Source organism: Staurois parvus, unplaced genomic scaffold, assembly GCF_062004578.1.
Source record: "Staurois parvus isolate SC_StPar_1 unplaced genomic scaffold, SC_StPar_1.0 ptg002837l, whole genome shotgun sequence".
Classification (NCBI taxonomy): domain Eukaryota; kingdom Metazoa; phylum Chordata; class Amphibia; order Anura; family Ranidae; genus Staurois; species Staurois parvus.
In genome coordinates, this window is record NW_028320633.1 from 102,395 (window position 1) to 121,039 (window position 18,645).

The 18,645-nt window shown below is 52.2% G+C and overlaps 1 protein-coding gene across 1 annotated transcript in view; it reads left to right on the forward strand.

Moving 5' to 3' along the window:
• The window catches only part of PTPN23 (protein tyrosine phosphatase non-receptor type 23), a 77,743-nt gene extending 65,270 nt beyond the window's left edge, over positions 1 to 12,473 (forward strand). The window contains exons 21-25 of the mRNA XM_089666773.1: positions 1,427 to 1,611; positions 3,762 to 3,866; positions 3,966 to 4,104; positions 4,350 to 4,463; positions 11,248 to 12,473. Coding sequence (XP_089522899.1) covers positions 1,427 to 1,611; positions 3,762 to 3,866; positions 3,966 to 4,104; positions 4,350 to 4,463; positions 11,248 to 11,826 — 1,122 coding nt within the window. The 3' untranslated portion in view covers positions 11,827 to 12,473. The remainder of the gene's footprint in view (positions 1 to 1,426; positions 1,612 to 3,761; positions 3,867 to 3,965; positions 4,105 to 4,349; positions 4,464 to 11,247) is intronic.
• Positions 12,474 to 18,645: the final 6,172 nt, after the last annotated feature.

Here is an 18,645-nt window from a genome sequence, read left to right on the forward strand (position 1 = left end):
ATTGTCTGGATTTGTTTTCTCATTTTGTCTCTCATAGTTGAGGTCTCCCTATGATGCCAATTATAGGCCTCTCTCATCTTTGTAAGTGGGAGAACTTTTACAATTGGTGGGGACTAAATACTTTTTTGCCAAACTGTATCCACACAGCCATTTTTAATGCAGGAATGTGTCATGTATATGACAATGTGTCACCTGCACAGGAAAAGATGGAGAAATCTTCCGAACAGAGAAGACAGTACATGAAAACATGCACATGTTGCAATATTTATTCCAGCTTACATATACAACTAGTACTGTATATTAGATATACATATTACTGAAGGTAAATGGCCGCCATTGGGACTGTCTGTAACAGGAGATCTTTACACCAGGACACCAACCCACAGTGCATAAATATAGGAACAGAACCGAGCATTGTCCTTGACAGACTTGCATGTTCTGGTGTGTAGGGGTTGGATTGGTGAGCATACCTGGTATGTGCGGGTTGGGTAAGTGTCCAGACCATTTGTGCAGCTAGTCACCAAGCCATCCCTACATATCAGGTCTGGTCACCGACCCAACCTCTGCAAGCCTGGTCTGGCCACTGAGCCAGCATCTCCACGCCAGGTCTGGCCACCAACCCAGCTTCTGCACATCAGGTCTGGCCTCCGGCCCGGCATCTCCACGCCAGGTCTGGCCTCCGGCCCGGCATCTCCACGCCAGGTCTGGCCTCCGGCCCGGCATCTCCACGCCAGGTCTGGCCTCCGGCCCGGCATCTCCACGCCAGGTCTGGCCTCCGGCCCGGCATCTCCACGCCAGGTCTGGCCTCCGGCCCGGCATCTCCACGCCAGGTCTGGCCTCCGGCCCGGCATCTCCACGCCAGGTCTGGCCTCCGGCCCGGCATCTCCACGCCAGGTCTGGCCTCCGGCCCGGCATCTCCACGCCAGGCCTGGCCACCGGCCCGGCAGCTCCACGCCAGGCCTGGCCACCGGCCCGGCAGCTCCACGCCAGGCCTGGCCACCGGCCCGGCAGCTCCACGCCAGGCCTGGCCACCGGCCCGGCAGCTCCACGCCAGGCCTGGCCACCGGCCCGGCAGCTCCACGCCAGGCCTGGCCACCGGCCCGGCAGCTCCACGCCAGGCCTGGCCACCGGCCCGGCAGCTCCACGCCAGCTCTGGTTACAGATATGTGCAATACGCATCAGATCCAGTCACCAGCGAACCCTTTTTGCATATTTTTGAATTATCTTCTTTCACTTTTTCAACCCTACACTTTGACAGGACAAATTTTATAAACTTCAGAGTTAGGCTGTATAGTGGGGGGTGTTCAAATATAGTTGTGAGACTTCATGGATAGCCCTCAGTATGATCCACTTGCTCTTCTCATTCTACTTACTGTTGTCACTTTCTTCAGATCGGTGTATAAAATATATCCTGTTCTCTCCACAGCAAAAAGTTGTACGCTACTTCCCCACCGAGCGCGGCCAGCCCATTCTTCATGGACACGTCACGCTGACTCTGACCAGCCATAAGGTGGCCGACACGCACGTGGAGAGAGTCATCTCACTGCAGTACAAAGACCAGAGCCTGAAACGTTCCATCATTCACCTCCAGTTCACCTCCTGGCCGGAGCTGTACGTCCCCGACATGGTTTATATACCTGCAGAAACATAATTTCTAAGTCTGAAGTTTCACCTGCACTCCAAACAAACTGCTATGTGTGCAGAAATACTTGGAAAAAAAATACACACACACACACACGAAAAGCTCCATTGATAATAATTCCTTGGTTTCTGAATTTTTTTCCTTATACGAAGTGTATGTCGGTGCCGATTTTTAAATACAATTGCCAGCTTTTTTTCTTCACTGTAGCTCAGAGAATGAGCTGTCACTTTCTGCAGAGTTAAAGGAAACTTGGTTTCTTTTAAGAAACTAAAAGGAAACATTGTTTCTTTTAACTTGGGGAAATAAACTAAAGAAAAACTCTTTTAGCTGGGGGAAAGTGACAGCTGAATTTCTGAGCTATAGTGAAGGGAAAAAAAAAAAGCGATAATTACATTTAAAAACTGGCACAATAATTTAAAAAAAAAACGGCATGGGTTCCCCTCCTCCCATCCATACCAAGCCCTTCGGGTCTGGTATGGATTTTGAGGGGAACTCCCAAGCCAAAATGTACAAAAAAATAGCGTGGTGCCCCAAAATCCATACCAAACCCTTATCCAAGCATGCAGGTCAGGAAGGGGGGGGGGAATGAGTGAGCGACCCCCCCCCCCCCCCCCCCCCTCTGAACCATAACAGGCCACATGCCCTCAACATGGGGGGCACCCCCCCCCCAAAGCACCATGTCCCCATGCTGATGAGGACAAGGGCCTCTTCCCTGCAACCCTGGCCGGTGGTTGTGGGGTTCTGTGGGCATGGGGCTTATCAGAATCTGACAAGGGGCCCCCAGATCCTCCCCCCGCATGTGAATGAGTATGGGTTACATGGTACCCCTACACATTCACAAAAAGTGTAGTGTGAAAAAAGACAGGACATTGTCTTTGACAAGTCCTTTATTAAAAGAAAAAACTAAAAGAATGTCCCCCGCAGTAGATCCAATGTCAATCATGATGTCCACTGCCGACCCGAAAAAAGAAAAAACAAAAGTTCCGTCCCCGACAATGGCTTCCAGGCCTCTGAGCTGGCTTGACAGTCCTTAAATATGTAAGGGGCGGGGCCACCCGGGGACATCACGCATGTGACTCCACCCCATGTGGCATCAATGCTGTCACATGGGGCGGGGTCACTCCAGTGATGTCCCTGGGCGGCCCCGCCCCTCACATATTTAAGAACTGTCAAGCCAGCTCAGGCAGAGGGCTGGAAGCCATCGTCAGGAACGGAACCTTTTTTTTTTTTTTATTTTGGGTCGGTGGCGGACATCATGATTGACGTTGGATCTACTGCAGGGGACACTTGTTTTATTTTTTTTTTAGGCGTCGCACTGCGGCATGATTCTTCTGACAGTGGGAGGGGCCTAAAACATGAACCTATTTACTAAATACACGGGAACGTGACACAGTCCTTCTCTTCAAAAAAAAATACTGTGGCACAAGTAAGAGTCTAACCAGGGTCAGGTGTATGTTTTGCATGGGTCAGAGTCAGGTGTATGTTTTGCATGGGTCAGGGTCAGGTGTATGTTTTGCATGGGTCAGGGTCAGGTGTATGTTTTGCATGGGTCAGGGTCAGGTGTATGTTTTGCATGGGTCAGGGTCAGGTGTATGTTTTGCATGGGTCAGGGTCAGGTGTATGTTTTGCATGGGTCAGGGTCAGGTGTATGTTTTGCATGGGTCAGGGTCAGGTGTATGTTCTCTGCATGGGTCAGGTGTATGTTCTTTGCATGGGTCAGTAGACGGAGTATTACAAAACCTTTCACACACCCCAGTGCAGATCTACCCCCCCCCCCCCCCCCACAAATACCAGATCCCAGTACAGATCTTCCTCCTCGTTTTTGAACTCCCCTTAAAATGCTTTACTTGGCGTCCATTGGACAACAAAGGTCTGTTGTTATGGTCGTACTCCCAACACTGCTTTGCTGCAAAAACAGGCATGCTGAGTAGAGGAGGGTTTATCCTGGACTGGACTACACTTTTTTTGTGGTTGCTCAGTATCCAGTCCTCATGAACAGTTGATGATCTTCTTTGTGTTCTTCACTGGACCCCAAGAAAAGACATTCCAGTAGGATACACTTTAACATCATTCATCTGTATGTTTCTGAAAATATCTTTCTTTTTTTTTTTTTTTAAAGAGGACTCCCGGATAGTAAAGGAAACCTATTGTGGTTCATCCAGGATGTTCATAAACACTACTTGCACCAGCGCCCCCTTCACATGCCCATTGTAGTGCACTGCAGGTGAGTGGGTCTCCTTCCGGCTACGTACCTGGAATATATCACGATACACCAGATTTGACTCTTTCCTCCCGATCTTGATTTCTGTTTGATCTTCCTTAGCTCTGGTGTGGGAAGGACGGGGGCCTTCTGCCTGTTGTATGCCGCCATGCAGGAAGTGGAGGCCGGGAACGGCATCCCAGACCTGGCTCAGCTGGTGAAGAAGATGAGGCAGCAGAGGAAGCACATGCTGCAGGAGAAGGTACGGCACTGCTGATTTGGATGGAGGTTCCTCGGTATCCTAATGTGAAGTGTCTGATGTACAGATCAGATACTGGGGAACATGAATGCCTGGTCAGACATTTGCGAACCACCAAGCAGACACCAGGTTTTATATGTCATCTGAGCTGACCTCTCAATCCAGGAAGTAGATGGTGACCCCGGATGATAGCCAAACAAAGACGACAATGTTGAGATTTCAAGTGTGCCATTTTTTTTTTCTCCCAGATACATCTGAAGTTCTGCTACGAGGCAGTTCTGAAGCATGCGGAGCAAGTTCTGCAGAGACATGGGGTCTGCACTCCCTCCTCTAGCAGGCCACATCATTCTTCCTCTCAGAAGGTAAGTGCCTGCAAGGGGGTTGTGGGGTTCTGCTTGAGAAAGGTGGGTGGCTGGATATAAGTACCTGTAGGGGATTGTGAATTTCTAGATGAGAAAGGTCCGTATCTGGAGATAATTACCTGCAGGGAGTGGCAGGTGTCTTGGTAGGAAAGGTAAGTGGCTTAAGAGATATGTACTTACAGGGGAAGGAGGTATGTGTCTTGGTGGGAAAGGTAAGTGACTTGGAGATAAGTACCTGCAGGATATTTGTAGGTATCTTGGTAGTGAAGGTGAGCGGCTTGCAGATAATTACCTGCAGAGGCCTGGAGATGTCTTAGACGGGAAGGTGAGTGGCTTTGAAAGAAGTACCTGTAGGAGGTGGTAGGTGTCTTGGTCAGGAAGGTGAGTGGCTTGGAGAGAAGTACCTGCATTGTATTTGTAGGTGTCTTGGTAGGGAAGGTGAGTGGCTTGCAGATAATTACCTGCAGAGGCCTGGATGTGTCTTGGACGGGAAGGTGAGTGGCTTGGAGAGATATACCTGTAGGAGGTGGTAGGTGTTTTGGTTGGGAAGGTGAGTGGCTTGCAGATAACTGCCTGCAGGGGGTGGCAGGTGTCTTGGCAGGGAAGGTGAGTGGCCTAGAGAAGTACTTGCGGGGGCTTGGAGGTGTCTTGGTAGGGAAGGTGAGTGACTTAGAGATAAGTACCTGCAGAGGGTCTGGAAGGGGAAGGCAAGCATCAAGCAAAGCAACACAATCAAAGATTATTTGTTAATGACAATATAATAAACAATATTTTATTTGAACGATTAACATAAAAACCAGGAAGCCCACCAAAACCTTTCCAATATTCTACACTATATTGCCAAAAGTATTGTCCCCGCCCTCCATATCATGTGATTCAGGTGTTCCAATCCCCTCCATGGACACAGGTGTATACAATCAAGCCCCTAGGCATGCAGACTGCTTCTATTATTATTATTATTATTATTATTATTACTACGAGTTTATATAGCGCCAAAGGGTTTGCTCAGCGCTGTACAATAGGGGGGACAATACATGGCACAGTACAACAACAACAAACAACGTACGAGGGGTAAGAGGGCCCTACTCTTTCAAGCTTACAATCTAGGAGGGAGGGGGTAGTGGAACAATAGGAAGTGGCTGAGGGGGATGAAGTGGTGTGAGGAATGAGGGAGAATGGCCGTTAGGTGAGGGTGGGGTAGGCTTCCCTGAAGAGATGGGTTTTGAGGGAGCGCCTGAATGTGAAGAGGGAAGGCGACAGTCTGATGGATTGGGGCAGTGAGTTCCAGAGGATGGGGGAGGACCTGGAGAAGTCCTGCAGTCGTGCATGGGAGGAGGAGACCAGGGAGCAGGATAGAAGGAGGTCCTGTGAGGAGCGAAGGGTACGGGTAGGGCGGTACTTGGGGATCAGGTTGGTGAGGTAGTCAGGGGCAGTGTTGTGAACGGCTTTGTAGGTCAGGGTTAGGAGTTTAAATTTGATGCGTTGGGCAATCGGGAGCCAGTGGAGGGAGAGGCAGAGGGGGGTGGCAGAGGTGGAGTGGGTGGTGAGGTGGATGAGTCTAGCCGCTGAGTTCAGGATGGTCTGGAGCGGGGAGAGCCTGCACTTGGGTAGGCCGGTGAGGAGGGAGTTGCAGTAGTCAAGGCGTGAGATGATGAGGGAGTGTACTAGAAGTTTGGTGGTGTCTGGGGTGAGGAAGGAGCGTATCTTGGCAATGTTGCGAAGATGGAGCCTGCATGTGTTTGTGAGCGATTTGACATGCGGTTGGAGGGAGAGGTTCGAGTCAAGAATGACGCCAAGGACTTTGGCTTGCGGGGCGGGAGTGATAGTGGAGTTGTTGGTGATGATGGATAGGATGGGGGGGGGGTGTTGGCAGGGGGAAAGATGAGGAGCTCGGTTTTGGAGAGGTTGAGCTTGAGGAAATGTAGCGACATCCAGTCTGAGATGTCATTTAGGAGGTGAGTGATGCGGGCGGAGATAGTGGGGGTGAGGTGAGGGGTGGAGAGGTAGATTTGGGTGTCGTCAGCATAGAGGTGATAGTTGAAGCCGTAAGATTGTATGAGTTTGCCCAGGGAGGAGGTGTAGATGGAGAAGAGAAGGGGTCCAAGGACAGAGCCTTGGGGGACCCCAACAGAGAGGGGGAGGGAGGGGGAGGTGGCACCATTGTAGGTGACACTGAAGGAGCGTCGGGATAGGTAGGATGAGAATCAAGAGAGAGCAGTATCTCCGATGCCAAGGGAGAGTAGTTTATTAAGGAGGAGGGGGTGGTCAACTGTGTCGAAGGCCGCAGAGAGGTCCAGGAGAAGGAGGACAGAGTAGTCGCCCTTGGCTTTGGCGTTTAGTAGGTCGTTAGTGATTTTGAGGAGGGCAGTTTCAGTGGAGTGTAGGGGACGGAAGCCGGACTGTAGAGGGTCAAGGAGGTTATTGTCAGTAAGGTGGGAGCTTAGGCGATTGTAGACTATGCGTTCAAGGAGCTTGGAGGTGAGTGGCAGCAGGGAGATGGGTCTGAGGTTGTTGGGGTCCGCGGGATCCAGGGAGGGCTGTTTGAGGATGGGGGTGATATGCGCGTGCTTTAGGGGGGAGGGGAATACGCCAGTAGAGAGGGAGAGATTGAAGATGTGGGTGAGGGAGCGGATGAGGGAAGAGGGGGGTGACCGGAGGAGTTGAGAGGGGATAGGGTCCAGGGGGCAGGTAGTGAGGCGGGCTTTTGAGAGGACTTTGGCGACTTCCTCAGTAGTGACAGGGCTGAGGGAGTGCAGTGCGGGGGGGGTTATGGTGGGCGGGGCATTGGGAGAGGAGGGGGGCAGTGTGGTTGTGAGGGCAGAGGAGGGGGGAGATGAAGGGGTGACGGGGGTGGGGAGGCTAGGTGGGGAGGTAGATTGCAAGTTGACGATGTCCTTACGGAGAGCGTCAATCTTGTTGTGGAAATGGGTGGCAATCTCGTGGGCGGTGAGAGAGGTACTGAGTGGAGGAGGGGGGGGGGGGAGAGCAGGGAGTTGAAGGTGGAGAAGAGTCGGCGGGGGCAGGAGGAGAGGGTGTTTATTAGGTTAACAAAGTAGGCCTGCTTGGCGGCGTGGAGGGAGGAGGTGTAGATAAGAAATGCAGATTTGTAGAGGGAGAAAGTATGAGGGGACCTGGTTTTGCGCCATAGTCTCTCCAGCACACGACTGCGACGTTTGAGGCGTTTAGTGCTGTCGGTCTGCCAGGGTTGGAGCGGTCTGGGTTTGATGATGCGTGTGGTTAGGGGTGCCAGAGAGTCTAGGGTAGCTGACAGTGAGTCGTTGTACAAGGTGGTGGCTATGTCAGGACATGACAGTGGGAGGATGCTGTCGTGTAGGCGGTCGGCGGCAGAGTGGAGGGGGGCCGGGTTCAGGTTGCGGAGGTTGCGGCTGGTGATGGTTTGGCGTTTTTGAGGGGGGGAGTTGGGGGAAGGGGAGATGGAGAAGGTGATGAGGTGGTGGTCGGAGAGAGGGAAGGGGGTGTTCGAGAACTGGTTGAGGGTACAGAGGTGGGAGAAGACAAGGTCCAGGGTGTTCCCTCCGAAGTGGGTGGAGGATTGAGTGTGCTGTGTGAGCGCGAAGGAGGAGGTTAGGTGGAGGAATTGGGAAGTAGCCGGGGTGTTGTCGTTGATGGGGATGTTGAAGTCCCCGAGGATGATGGTGGGGAGCTCAGAGGAGAGGAAGAAGGGGAGCCAGGCGGTGAAGTCATCCAGGAAGCGGGCTATGGATCCGGGAGGCCTGTAGATCACTGCGATCCTTAGGGGGGTGGGTGAGAAGAGTTGGATGCAGTGCGCCTCAAAGGAGGGGAAGGAAAGAGAGGGCGGGTTAGGGAGGACCTGGAAGGTGCTAAGCGGTGATAGGAGCAAGCCGACACCACCACCTCTGCGATCGCTCAGTCTTGGTGAATGGGTCCAGATGAGACCTCCATGGGTGAGTGCCACAGGGGAGGTAGAGTCAGTGGCCTGTACCCAGGTTTCGGTGACTGCTAGGAGGTTGAGGGAGCGGGAGATGAAGAGGTCATGGATGGCGGTAAGCTTATTGCAAACCGAACGGGCATTCAGGAGTGCAACCGAGAGAGGGGGGATAGATATGGGGAGGAGGGGTACATGTATGAGGTTGAGGGGGTCGCGTCGGCTGGCGTGAGCAGGGGGGGCTCTAGGGGGGGGTGTGAGGTGGTGAGGGGCCAGGGTTTGGGGAGATGTCCCCAGCTGATATGAGGAGGGTGAGGAAGGTGGCGTGGGAACGGGAGGTGTAGGAGCGCTTGGGTCTGAAAGTGGTGGCAAGTGGGTCAGCGGGGAAGTGGAGTAGCAGGAGGAGGTGGTGGGTGCCATAGTGGGGAGAGGGGAGAAGTGAGGGGGCGATATAGAGCTGCTTAGCGGGGGTGGGTGGGTAGAGGAAGGCGGTTTTAGGGATGGAGGAGGGGACAAGGAGGAGGAGCGCGGGCGGCATGTTGGGGTGAGCGGGCTGCAGGAAGGGTCGGGGTAGGTGAGGGGGTGCTGGTCAGGGATGGCGAAGCAGTGTCCGAAACGCAGTGGGAGGTGGCTGGTAGTCCCAGGTGGGGTGGAGGGCAGGGGATCCCTGGTGGGATGGTGGCCGTGCTATCCCTGGTGGGTTAGTAGCGATCCCTGGAGGGATAGTGGTTAAGGGTCCCTGGTGGTTAGGGTTTCCGGTGGGTGGTGGGATCCCTGGTGGCTGGTGGTGGGATGGTGGTTGGGCTCCCTGATGGGTAGTGGGTGCCCCTGGTGGAGTACCTGATGTCCTGGAGCGTCGGGGTGGAAGTGGATCCCTCCTATGTTAGGAGGACCGTTGGTGGTGGTGGTAGCTTCCCCGGAGGAGCGGAGGCGTCCCGCTGCGATTCCAGCCACGGCCGGCAGGAAACACCGCGGCTTCGGGTGCCGTGGTAGGCCTCAAGCCGCTTCGGACCGCCGGAGCTCCGCTGGAGGGACGGAGTGTCTGTGTCCCCTTCAGGGTGTTGGTGGGGACATCGGCAGCAGGCTCAGGGGCCCGGATGGCAGCGGATCGGGCGCGGGGGCGCCGGAGCTGACGAGCACGTGGCTGCTCCGGGCGAGCTGGTACCCGGTGGTCGGGATGGACCCAGGGCCAGTGAGGGGGGCCCTGGGGAGGCTGGCTGATCGGCGGGGACCGGGGAACAGAGCAGCGGCGGCCTGGGCTGATGCCCGGCGATCCGGGTCGGCCGCGCCAGAAATCGAGGCCGCGGCTTCGGGTGCCGGGTAGGCCGCAAGTCCCGGAGGTCCAGGAAAAAGGTCCAGTGGCCTTACCTGGCTGATGAGCAGGGACCGAAGGATCGTGGGGCCCCCGTTAGGGTCCGCTGCTGCCCAGATGGCAGCGGATTGGGGCCAGGGGAGCAGGAGCTCGCCAACGCACGTCTACAAACATTGGTGAAAGAATGGGTCGCTGTCAGGAGCTCAGTGACTCCAAGCGTGGTCCCGTGATAGATGGCCACCTGGGCAATAAGTCCATCCGTGACATTTCCTGGCTACTAAATATTCCACGCTCAACTGTTAGTGGGATTATAACAAAGTGGAAGCAACTGGGAACAACAGCAACTCCTGGCATTTGAAACCCCCTAAAGGGCCGGGAGGCACTGGTGTGAAGGGGTTAAGGTGGTGGGAAATCAATTCTATGAAGACATTCTCCATAGTCTTCCAGAAGAAACACAGTGGGCAGTGTCAGCCCTGGAGAGCCCATATGGGTCCTAAAGTGGAGAGGTCGGAGTCATGGAAGACTTGGTCAGCCCACAGCCAAGAGCTTCTGTGCAGTTGCTTGCCTTTTACATAAAGCCTAAGGGTAGCTAAAATTAAAAAGAGAGAAATCAGCACAAGGGGCAGTCAACAAGATATGTCCCTTATACTGATTCTTCTTCTTTTAGTAGAAATCCTTCTTCGTCCCTGCCCCCCCCACCCACCTGCTGCCATAATCTTCCGATGCTGTGGGGGTTAATAGGTTAATACAACTAAGGGACTGTCACAGGCTCCCATCAAGAGAGCCGAACTATTCCCCCCCATTTCTGGTCAGCATTTACAGAAGCAACACTACAGCCTTTATGAATGAAACACAGACTTTGTATGGAGCGATGGGAGAATGATAGCTCCACCTCCTCCTTTCATACACTGTCTTCCATTCACAGAATCTGTACTATGGCTTCTTTGAATGGAGGAGTGGATGGAAAGGCCGGGCATAGTAGGGCTCTGTTAATTGATTTAACCCCCACCGTACTGGAAGATTACAGTCTGGAGGAGGCATAGATGAAGTAAGATTTCTACTGAAAGGAGAATCGGCACAAAGGACACATCCTACTGACTACGCTATGTCCCTTGTGCTGATTTTTTTCAAATCGGAAGCTGCACTTGGGCCTTAACCTCCATTTAATACTCCAAGTTACACTCTTTGATTTCACTGCACTGTTGTCACCTTATTAGAGGAAATGGAAAATAAATGAATCTACGGGCAGAACTAATAAGTAATAAAATTTATATTAAAGGGGGGGGGATTCAGAAAAACAACTGCAGACCAGAGGCGGACTGACCATTTGGAACTCGGGCACTGCCCGAGGGCCCGGGGTCAGTAGGGGGCCCCATGAGATGCCCCTGGTACCTTTTTCATAGGCTTTTTTCAGTTTGGGCAAGGACACAGGGGCCCCATGATCCCCTATTGCCCGGGGACCCTATGAGTTGTCAGTCCGCTCCTGCTGCAGACTACATCATAAATGTAATTTTTGATTTTTTTTCCCCCAGAGGTCCCAGCTAACCCTTCCATTTCCCTTCCAGTTGTACTCTCTGCAGGATCCGCAGGACCTTGTGCTCGGAGGGGATATGCCCATCAGCTCCATCCAAGCTACCATTGCCAAGCTTAGTATTAAGCCGTCTTCCGGCAGCCCTGAGGCCACCAACCATTATCAGCCGCCTCTAATCCCTGCAATAAGTGAACAAGCAGCACCCGAGTTCTCTCAGACGGTTTTTCCTCCAAGCTCTTCCCAGCCGGATCTCGTCACGCAGACGTACCCGGAACCGGCGCCATCTCCAATCCCTCCTCAGCCCACTTCCAACGGTCCTGCTGCCGACGTCCCCGTAGAAGCAATTAACCATCATGCATCGGTCTCTGAAGATGTGGCGGCTGGACCAGAGGCCAGCAACGCTCCTGCCGCACCCTCATCGTCCTCTCTGAACCTGCTGGCCTCTCTCACCCCCGAGGCCTTCAACCTGGACTCTTCCCAGCGAGGAAAGCAGAAGATGAACAAGCAGAGCTTCCTGCAGCCGCAGAACGACGGTGGCCTGGCCCGGGCAAGCAAGGCTGACGATGACCCTCTGAGCATGCTGGACCCTCTCTGGACACTCAATAAAACTTAGACTGGGAGGTCTTTCTTGCAGTAGATTCTGGACAATGGTCCCCGTGCACTCCGTCATCGGGGGTCCCTCTTAGACTGAAACGGTGGGTATGAGAAACCGCAAATCTGGTCCACGTTTACGGGGAGGATTTCCTTCTGGTCTATGGGAACCCACAGAGTAGGTATAATGACTACATTGTAGAGTCTCTCGATGACAGCCTTAAGACGACGTAATTCTGGAGCATCTGCTGACCACACCTGGTTATGACTGTCCGAAGGCTGGATGGGTATCGGCCATGCAATCATTGCTTTGCTAAACCCGTAATCCTCCTACAAGATATACAGGACGCCCCACCTCCGGCACCCACGCCTGGCTTGCCCGAATGGGGCTAATGTAGCACTTTTCAGGTCACTCGGAGTGACCCGTATATGACATGAGGACCCTGCCTTACACTACAGGAAACAACTCCTTCTTTGTGCAGCATCACCTTCTGTGTTCATCTCTGCTTGTCACTGTGGAGCCCATTCCGCCATCTTCCACTCATAGAAACTGGTAACAATGGAGTTCCTCTGTAACACCATCCCATGAACATACCCTTCGTAAATTATATAGGATTCATTTAAAAGCTACATTCTGTAAATGTATCAAACAAGCCTTTCCTTCATGTATAGAGTTCTTCACAAGTCATGATTTATTTTTTTTTTATTTTTTAAGGCCGGGTTCCCGTTCGCTGTAAGTTATGATCAGGCTTGCAGTAGGCGTTTACTATCCTGAAATGTTTAGATTGTGTGATAAGGCAACGGGTGCAAGATGGGACAAGAGGAAAGCGTGCAAGGTGGAATGAAGGTGGTGATGAGTGCAGGGTGGAACGAAGGTGGTGAGGAGGAGTGCAAGGTGGAACGAAGGTGGTGAGGAGGAGCGCAGGGTGGAACGAAGGTGGTGAGGAGGAGCGCAGGGTGGAACGAAGGTGGTGAGGAGGAGCGCAGGGTGGAACGAAGGTGGTGAGGAGGAGCGCAGGGTGGAACGAAGGTGGTGAGGAGGAGCGCAGGGTGGAACGAAGGTGGTGAGGAGGAGCGCAGGGTGGAACGAAGGTGGTGAGGAGGAGCGCAGGGTGGAACGGGGGGGGGGGGGGGGGGGGGAGTGCAACAAGCAAGGTGGGATGATCAGCGGAAGGAAGTGAGGTGGGATCATGAGGGGGGAGAGAGGGCAAGATGGGATGATGGGGGGGGGGGGGGCGGTGGCATGATGATAATGATGACCCACGTGACATGGAAAAACAATGTATTTGAAATGCTAAAATTTTGGCCATATTCAATATATTTCAATTAAAATTAAAAAATATATATATATATATATATCTCATGTTGAAAAACGTTTTTATTACAAAATATAGGAAAAATATTTTTAAGAATACATTTCAAATATACTGTATGTCTTTAAAAATACAAATCTACATTTTTGCAATGCATTTACAAATATATGTAAAAATAGATGTTAAAATGGCTTTTTTTATATGTTAAAATAAACTGAAGAATATATTTAAAAAATCTATATTTTTCCTATATTTTGTAATATATAAAAAACGCATTTCATCATGCAGTGTGTGTATATATATATTTATTGAAATATTGAATATGGTCAAAATTGTAGCATTTCAAATATATCTCAATATATTTGGAAAGAATATTTTAAAAATATATTTTTCTCCCATATGGGGAAGTAAGTGAAATGGGATCAAGCATGGGGTGGGGGGCAAAGTAGGATGAGGGAGAGAGAGAGAGAGTGCAAGGTGGGTTGAGGGGGAGGGGAGGTGGGATACTGAGGATAGGGGGAGAGAGAGCAAAGTGGGATTATGAGGAAGGAGAGGGTGAGAGAGAGCAAGGTGCTAGGATGAGGAGGAGAGGGGGCAAGGACCAATGATGAGGAGGGAGAGAGCAGGGGTGGGGTGGAACAAGGTACAATGATGAGGGGAGGAAGAGAGAGCGGGGGGGGGGGCAAGGTGCTATAATGAGGGAGAGCGAGAGGGGGGGAGTTAGGTGCGATGATAGGGGGAGAGAGAGCGGGAAAGGGGGGGGGGGCAAGGTGCTATAATGAGGGAGAGCAAGAGAGAGAGAGGGGGAGTTAGGTGCGATGATAGGGGGGGAGAGTGAGGGGGGCAAGGTGCGATGATAGGGGGAGAGTGGAGCAGGCCAAAGCGCAGCGAGTGGGAATGAGGGAGAGCGAGGGGCATGGTGCAACAATGCAGGTGGGGGGGTGGGGGGGGGGGGCAAGATTTCACATCCATCCTACATTGCTGTACTGGGGTCACCAGGTCACATCCGTTTGTGAGTCCTTAGAATTGTAGACACGACAACAATGTCTAATATAAGGTAGCATCGTTCTGTGTGGTCACCCCCTCCCCCGCCCCAACTTCAGGTTCGTATTCACAGCCTCTTTGGAGGATTTATATAATGCACACTTGGAGGTCACATCATGAACAGCTAAAACTTCCATTATAAGGCCCTATGTTGGCCAAAATGTATTTTGTTTTGAATAATGCTGGGAAGGGTTAAAAGCCCCTGTTATGTTCCTATTGCCATCTGTGATCCCATTGGAGAGAGTTTCCACAATGTCGGCATCTGGTAGGTGTGTGGTAGCGCTGGACTGATTGGAGTCTATGTACATAATATTCTGACCACTGATGGGTACAGTGAATAACATTGATTATCTCCTTACAATGGCACCTGAAAGTGGATGGAACATATTGGGCAGCAAGTGAACATCTTGTCCCTGAAGTTGATGTGTTGAAAGCAGAAAAAAAATGGACAAAGGTAAGGATTGGAGGGGTGTTGCCATGGGCCAAATTGTAATGTCTAGACGCCTGGGTCAGAGCAACTCCAAAACTGCAAGTGTTGAGAGATGTTCCTGGTCTGCAGTGGTTAGGACTGACCAAAAGTGGTCCAAGGAAGGAACATCGGCCAACTGGAGACAAACTCAATGATGGAGGTGGAGAGGGAAGACTGATGAAGGTGGGGAGGGCTCATTGGGGGGGGGGGGGGGGTTGAGAGGGAAGACTGATGAAGGGGGAAGACTCATTGATGGAGGTGGAAAGGGAAGACTGATGAAGGTGGGGAGGGGAAGACTTATGGGTGGAGGTGGACAGGGAAGACTGATGAAGGTGGGGAGGGGAAGACTTATTGGTGGAGGTGGAGAGGGAAGACAGATGAAGGTGGGGAGGGGGAAGACTCATGGGTGGAGGTGGAGAGGGAAGACTCATGGGTGGAGGTGGAGAGGGAAGACTGATGAAGGTGGGGAGGGGGAAGACTCACTGGGGGAGGTGGAGAGGGAAGACTGATGAAGGTGGGTTGGGGAGGGGAAGACTCATTGATGACTTCCTGCGGGCAGTGACCCATTCCCTCTCAGGTAGAGCTACTGTCAGCATTGGAATCCAGTCTTCCTGGGTGGGTCTGATGGCATGTCCCTTGCTGTGTGCTCTGATCCCTCCTACCCACCCTTCCTTCCCTACAGGACCCAGTAGGGAGTAGGGTGAGGAACACTCTTTGACACACCCAAAAGAAAGTAAAGATTGGAGTCACTGCTTGCTGAAGTCAATATGAGTTATTGTCTTCTACAGGTTGCTTGTGCTCAGAGTTCCCAGGTCACAGGGTCCCTTTAAACGGTTTGCACATTAACTGTTGTGGCTGGAGTTCTACATCAATTATAAATCGGTCATAATCGCTGGTGCTCCAGAGCCTCCAGGATTGGTCTAGGCAACCAAGCAGAGCTGAGGCAACACATACAGAATGTAGGCATCAGTCAGGCCAATCTAGGAGCCACAAAGTATTGCCATCCTCACCAATAAAAGTAGCTGATCTGCTACCGATTAGAAGCACAGATTCTAATATTTGTCCCATCCTACCAGAGTGGAGGACTCACTACCCCCATGAGTGGAGGACTCACTACCCCCATGAGTGGAGGACTCACTACCCCCATGAGTGGAGGGCCCACTACCCCCTTGAGTGGAGGACCCACTACCCCCATGAGTGGAGGACCCACTACCCGCATGAGTGGAGGACCCACTACCCGCATGAGTGGAGGACCCACTACCCGCATGAGTGGAGGACCCACTACCCCCATGAGTGGAGGACCCACTACCCCCATGAGTGGAGGACCCACTACCCCCATGAGTGGCGGACCTCTACCCCCATGTGCGGCGGACCCCTACCCCCATGAGTGAAGGACCCCTACCCCCATGAGTGAAGGACCTCTACCCCCATGTGTGAAGGACCTCTACCCCCATGAGTGAAGGACCTCTACCCCCATGTGTGAAGGACCTCTACCCCCATGTGTGAAGGACCCCTACCCCCATGTGTGAAGGACCCCTACCCCCATGTGTGAAGGACCCCTACCCCCATGTGTGAAGGACCCCTACCCCCATGTGTGAAGGACCTCTACCCCCATGAGTGAAGGACCCCTACCCCCATGCAAAGGGAGTGCAAAGTCTTGGTTTTCCAGTTTTTTTTCTTTTTTTTTTGCTCAGGCTGTGTCTGCTTACTAAGCCTTTACACACCTTTTTGCTTTGACGCACCCAGAATGAATATAACAGATTTAAACTGAAAATTGAATTGGGTTTTAAAGGAAGTCTTATGAGGGAAATACTTGGAGAGCCATTGCTGAAAATGCTAACCCTCCTGCTTGCCATGCTGATTCATTTGCTTCAGCATTGCTTCTTAAAGCGGAGCTCCACCCAAAAGGAGAAGTTCTGCTTTAAGCCTTTGTCCCCCCGCTCCCCATTAAGGATTGTCATCTTTGGGGAACGGGGGGGCAAATTAACAGGTACCCGCTCCCACTTCCACTGCGATCGCTTAGGTGATCGGAAGCGCAAGTTGTCCTCCCCCCTCCCTCCCTGTAGTCTTCTGGGACAAGTGACAGGTCCCAGAAAACTACAGGTCCATTCACAAAGCTCAGCGTTTCTCGCACATGCTCAGTGAGCACCTGTGAAGCCGCAAGCTGTCACAGCCCGATGCCCACACTGAAGATGCCGGCACCAGGGAGAGAAGACGGCTGGTGAAACCAGCCGTGGTGAGGACACCGCTGGACCGAGGGACAGGTAAGTGGCTGTATTTTAAAAGTCAGCAGCTACAGTTTTTGTAGCTGCTGACTTTTTTTTTTTTTCAGGTGGAGCTCACCGTGGTGACACTGTACTGCTAGGGTGACAGTATGTGCAAAAAATAATAATATAAAAAAAAAAAAAAGTTTTTAAAAATTAACTAATTTGGGTTATTTTTTTTAATAAAATGTTAGATGGATACATTTTGGCCAAGGTTTATGAAGAAAGATTATTTATTTGCAAAATTTTATAAGGAAAACCCCTTTTTTTTTTTTTTTTTTTTTTTCAAAATTTTTGGACTTTTTCATTTATATAGCGAAAAAAAAAATAAAAATCCCAGCGGTGAATAAATACCACCAAAATAAAGCTTTATCTGTCTCAAAAAATGCTAAAAAATTCAAATTGTCATTCAAAGTGTGATAGCGCTGAAAGCTGAAAATTGGCCTGGACTGGAAGGGGGGTGAAAGTGTCTGGACTGGAAGGCGGGGAAAGTGTCCGGACTGGAAGGGGGTGAATGTGTCCGGACTGGAAGGGGGGAAAGTGTCCGGACTGGAAGGGGGTGAAAGCGTTCGGGCTGGAAGGGGGTGAAAGCGTCCGGGCTGGAAGGGGGTGAAAGCGTCCGGACTGGAAGGGGGGTGAAAGCGTCCGGACTGGAAGGGGGGGTGAAAGCGTCCGGACTGGAAGGGGGGGTAAAAGCGTCCGGACTGGAAGGGGGGGTGAAAGCGTCCGGACTGGAAGGTGGGGTGAAAGCGTCCGGACTGGAAGGTGGGGTGAAAGCGTCCGGACTGGAAGGTGGGGTGAAAGCGTCCGGACTGGAAGGTGGGGTGAAAGCGTCCGGACTGGAAGGTGGGGTGAAAGCGTCCGGACTGGAAGGGGGGGGGGTGAAAGTCCGGGCTGGAAGGGGGTGAAAGCGTCCGGACTGGAAGGGGGGGGGGAAGCGTCTGGGCTGGAAGGGAAGAGGGTGAAAGCGTCCGGACTGGAAGGGAAGAGGGTGAAAGCGTCCGGACTGTAAGGGGGGGAAAGCGTCCGGACTGTAAGGGGGGGAAAGCGTCCGGAGTGGAAGGGGGGGAAAGCGTCCGGAGTGGAAGGGGGGGAAAGCGTCCGGAGTGGAAGGGGGGGAAAGCGTCCGGAGTGGAAGGGGGTGAAAGCGTCCGGAGTGGAAGGAGGTGAAAGCGTCCGGACTGGAAGGGGGGGGGGAAGCGTCCGGACTGGAAGGGGGGGAAAGCGTCCGGACTGGAAGGGGGTGAAGGGGTTAAAGAAAAAAAAAGACAAAAATGACTGTAACTCCTCTTTCAGGTGATGGCTGCTCTAGCCGTGTGATGGATGGGCTGTAGAGGCTGAGCCTCCCCGGGGCCGAGTGTGAATTTCCTATCCAACCCCCCCTGATGCTTCCCATTGCCTCTAATGAAGATAAGAATTTGTTAAAGCTGAACTGCTGCCACAAATGGTTTCATTTAAACCAGGGGTGTCGCACTGGTAGCCCTTTAGCTGTTGAGAAACTACAAGTCCCATCATGCCTCTGCCTTTGGGAGTCATGCTTGTAACTGTCAATCTTGCAATGCCTCATGGGACTTGTAGTTTGGCAACAGCTGGAAGGCTGACAGTTTGACACCGGTGATTTAAAGGATATAGATCCACTTTTCGACAAATGCCTTTACAAACCCTGATATTACCTTGTAATGGTAGTAGTGAGCTGTGGGAGGGGCCCAGTGGTGTCCGCCCACTACAGTCTGGCTCCTGAATACTACAGG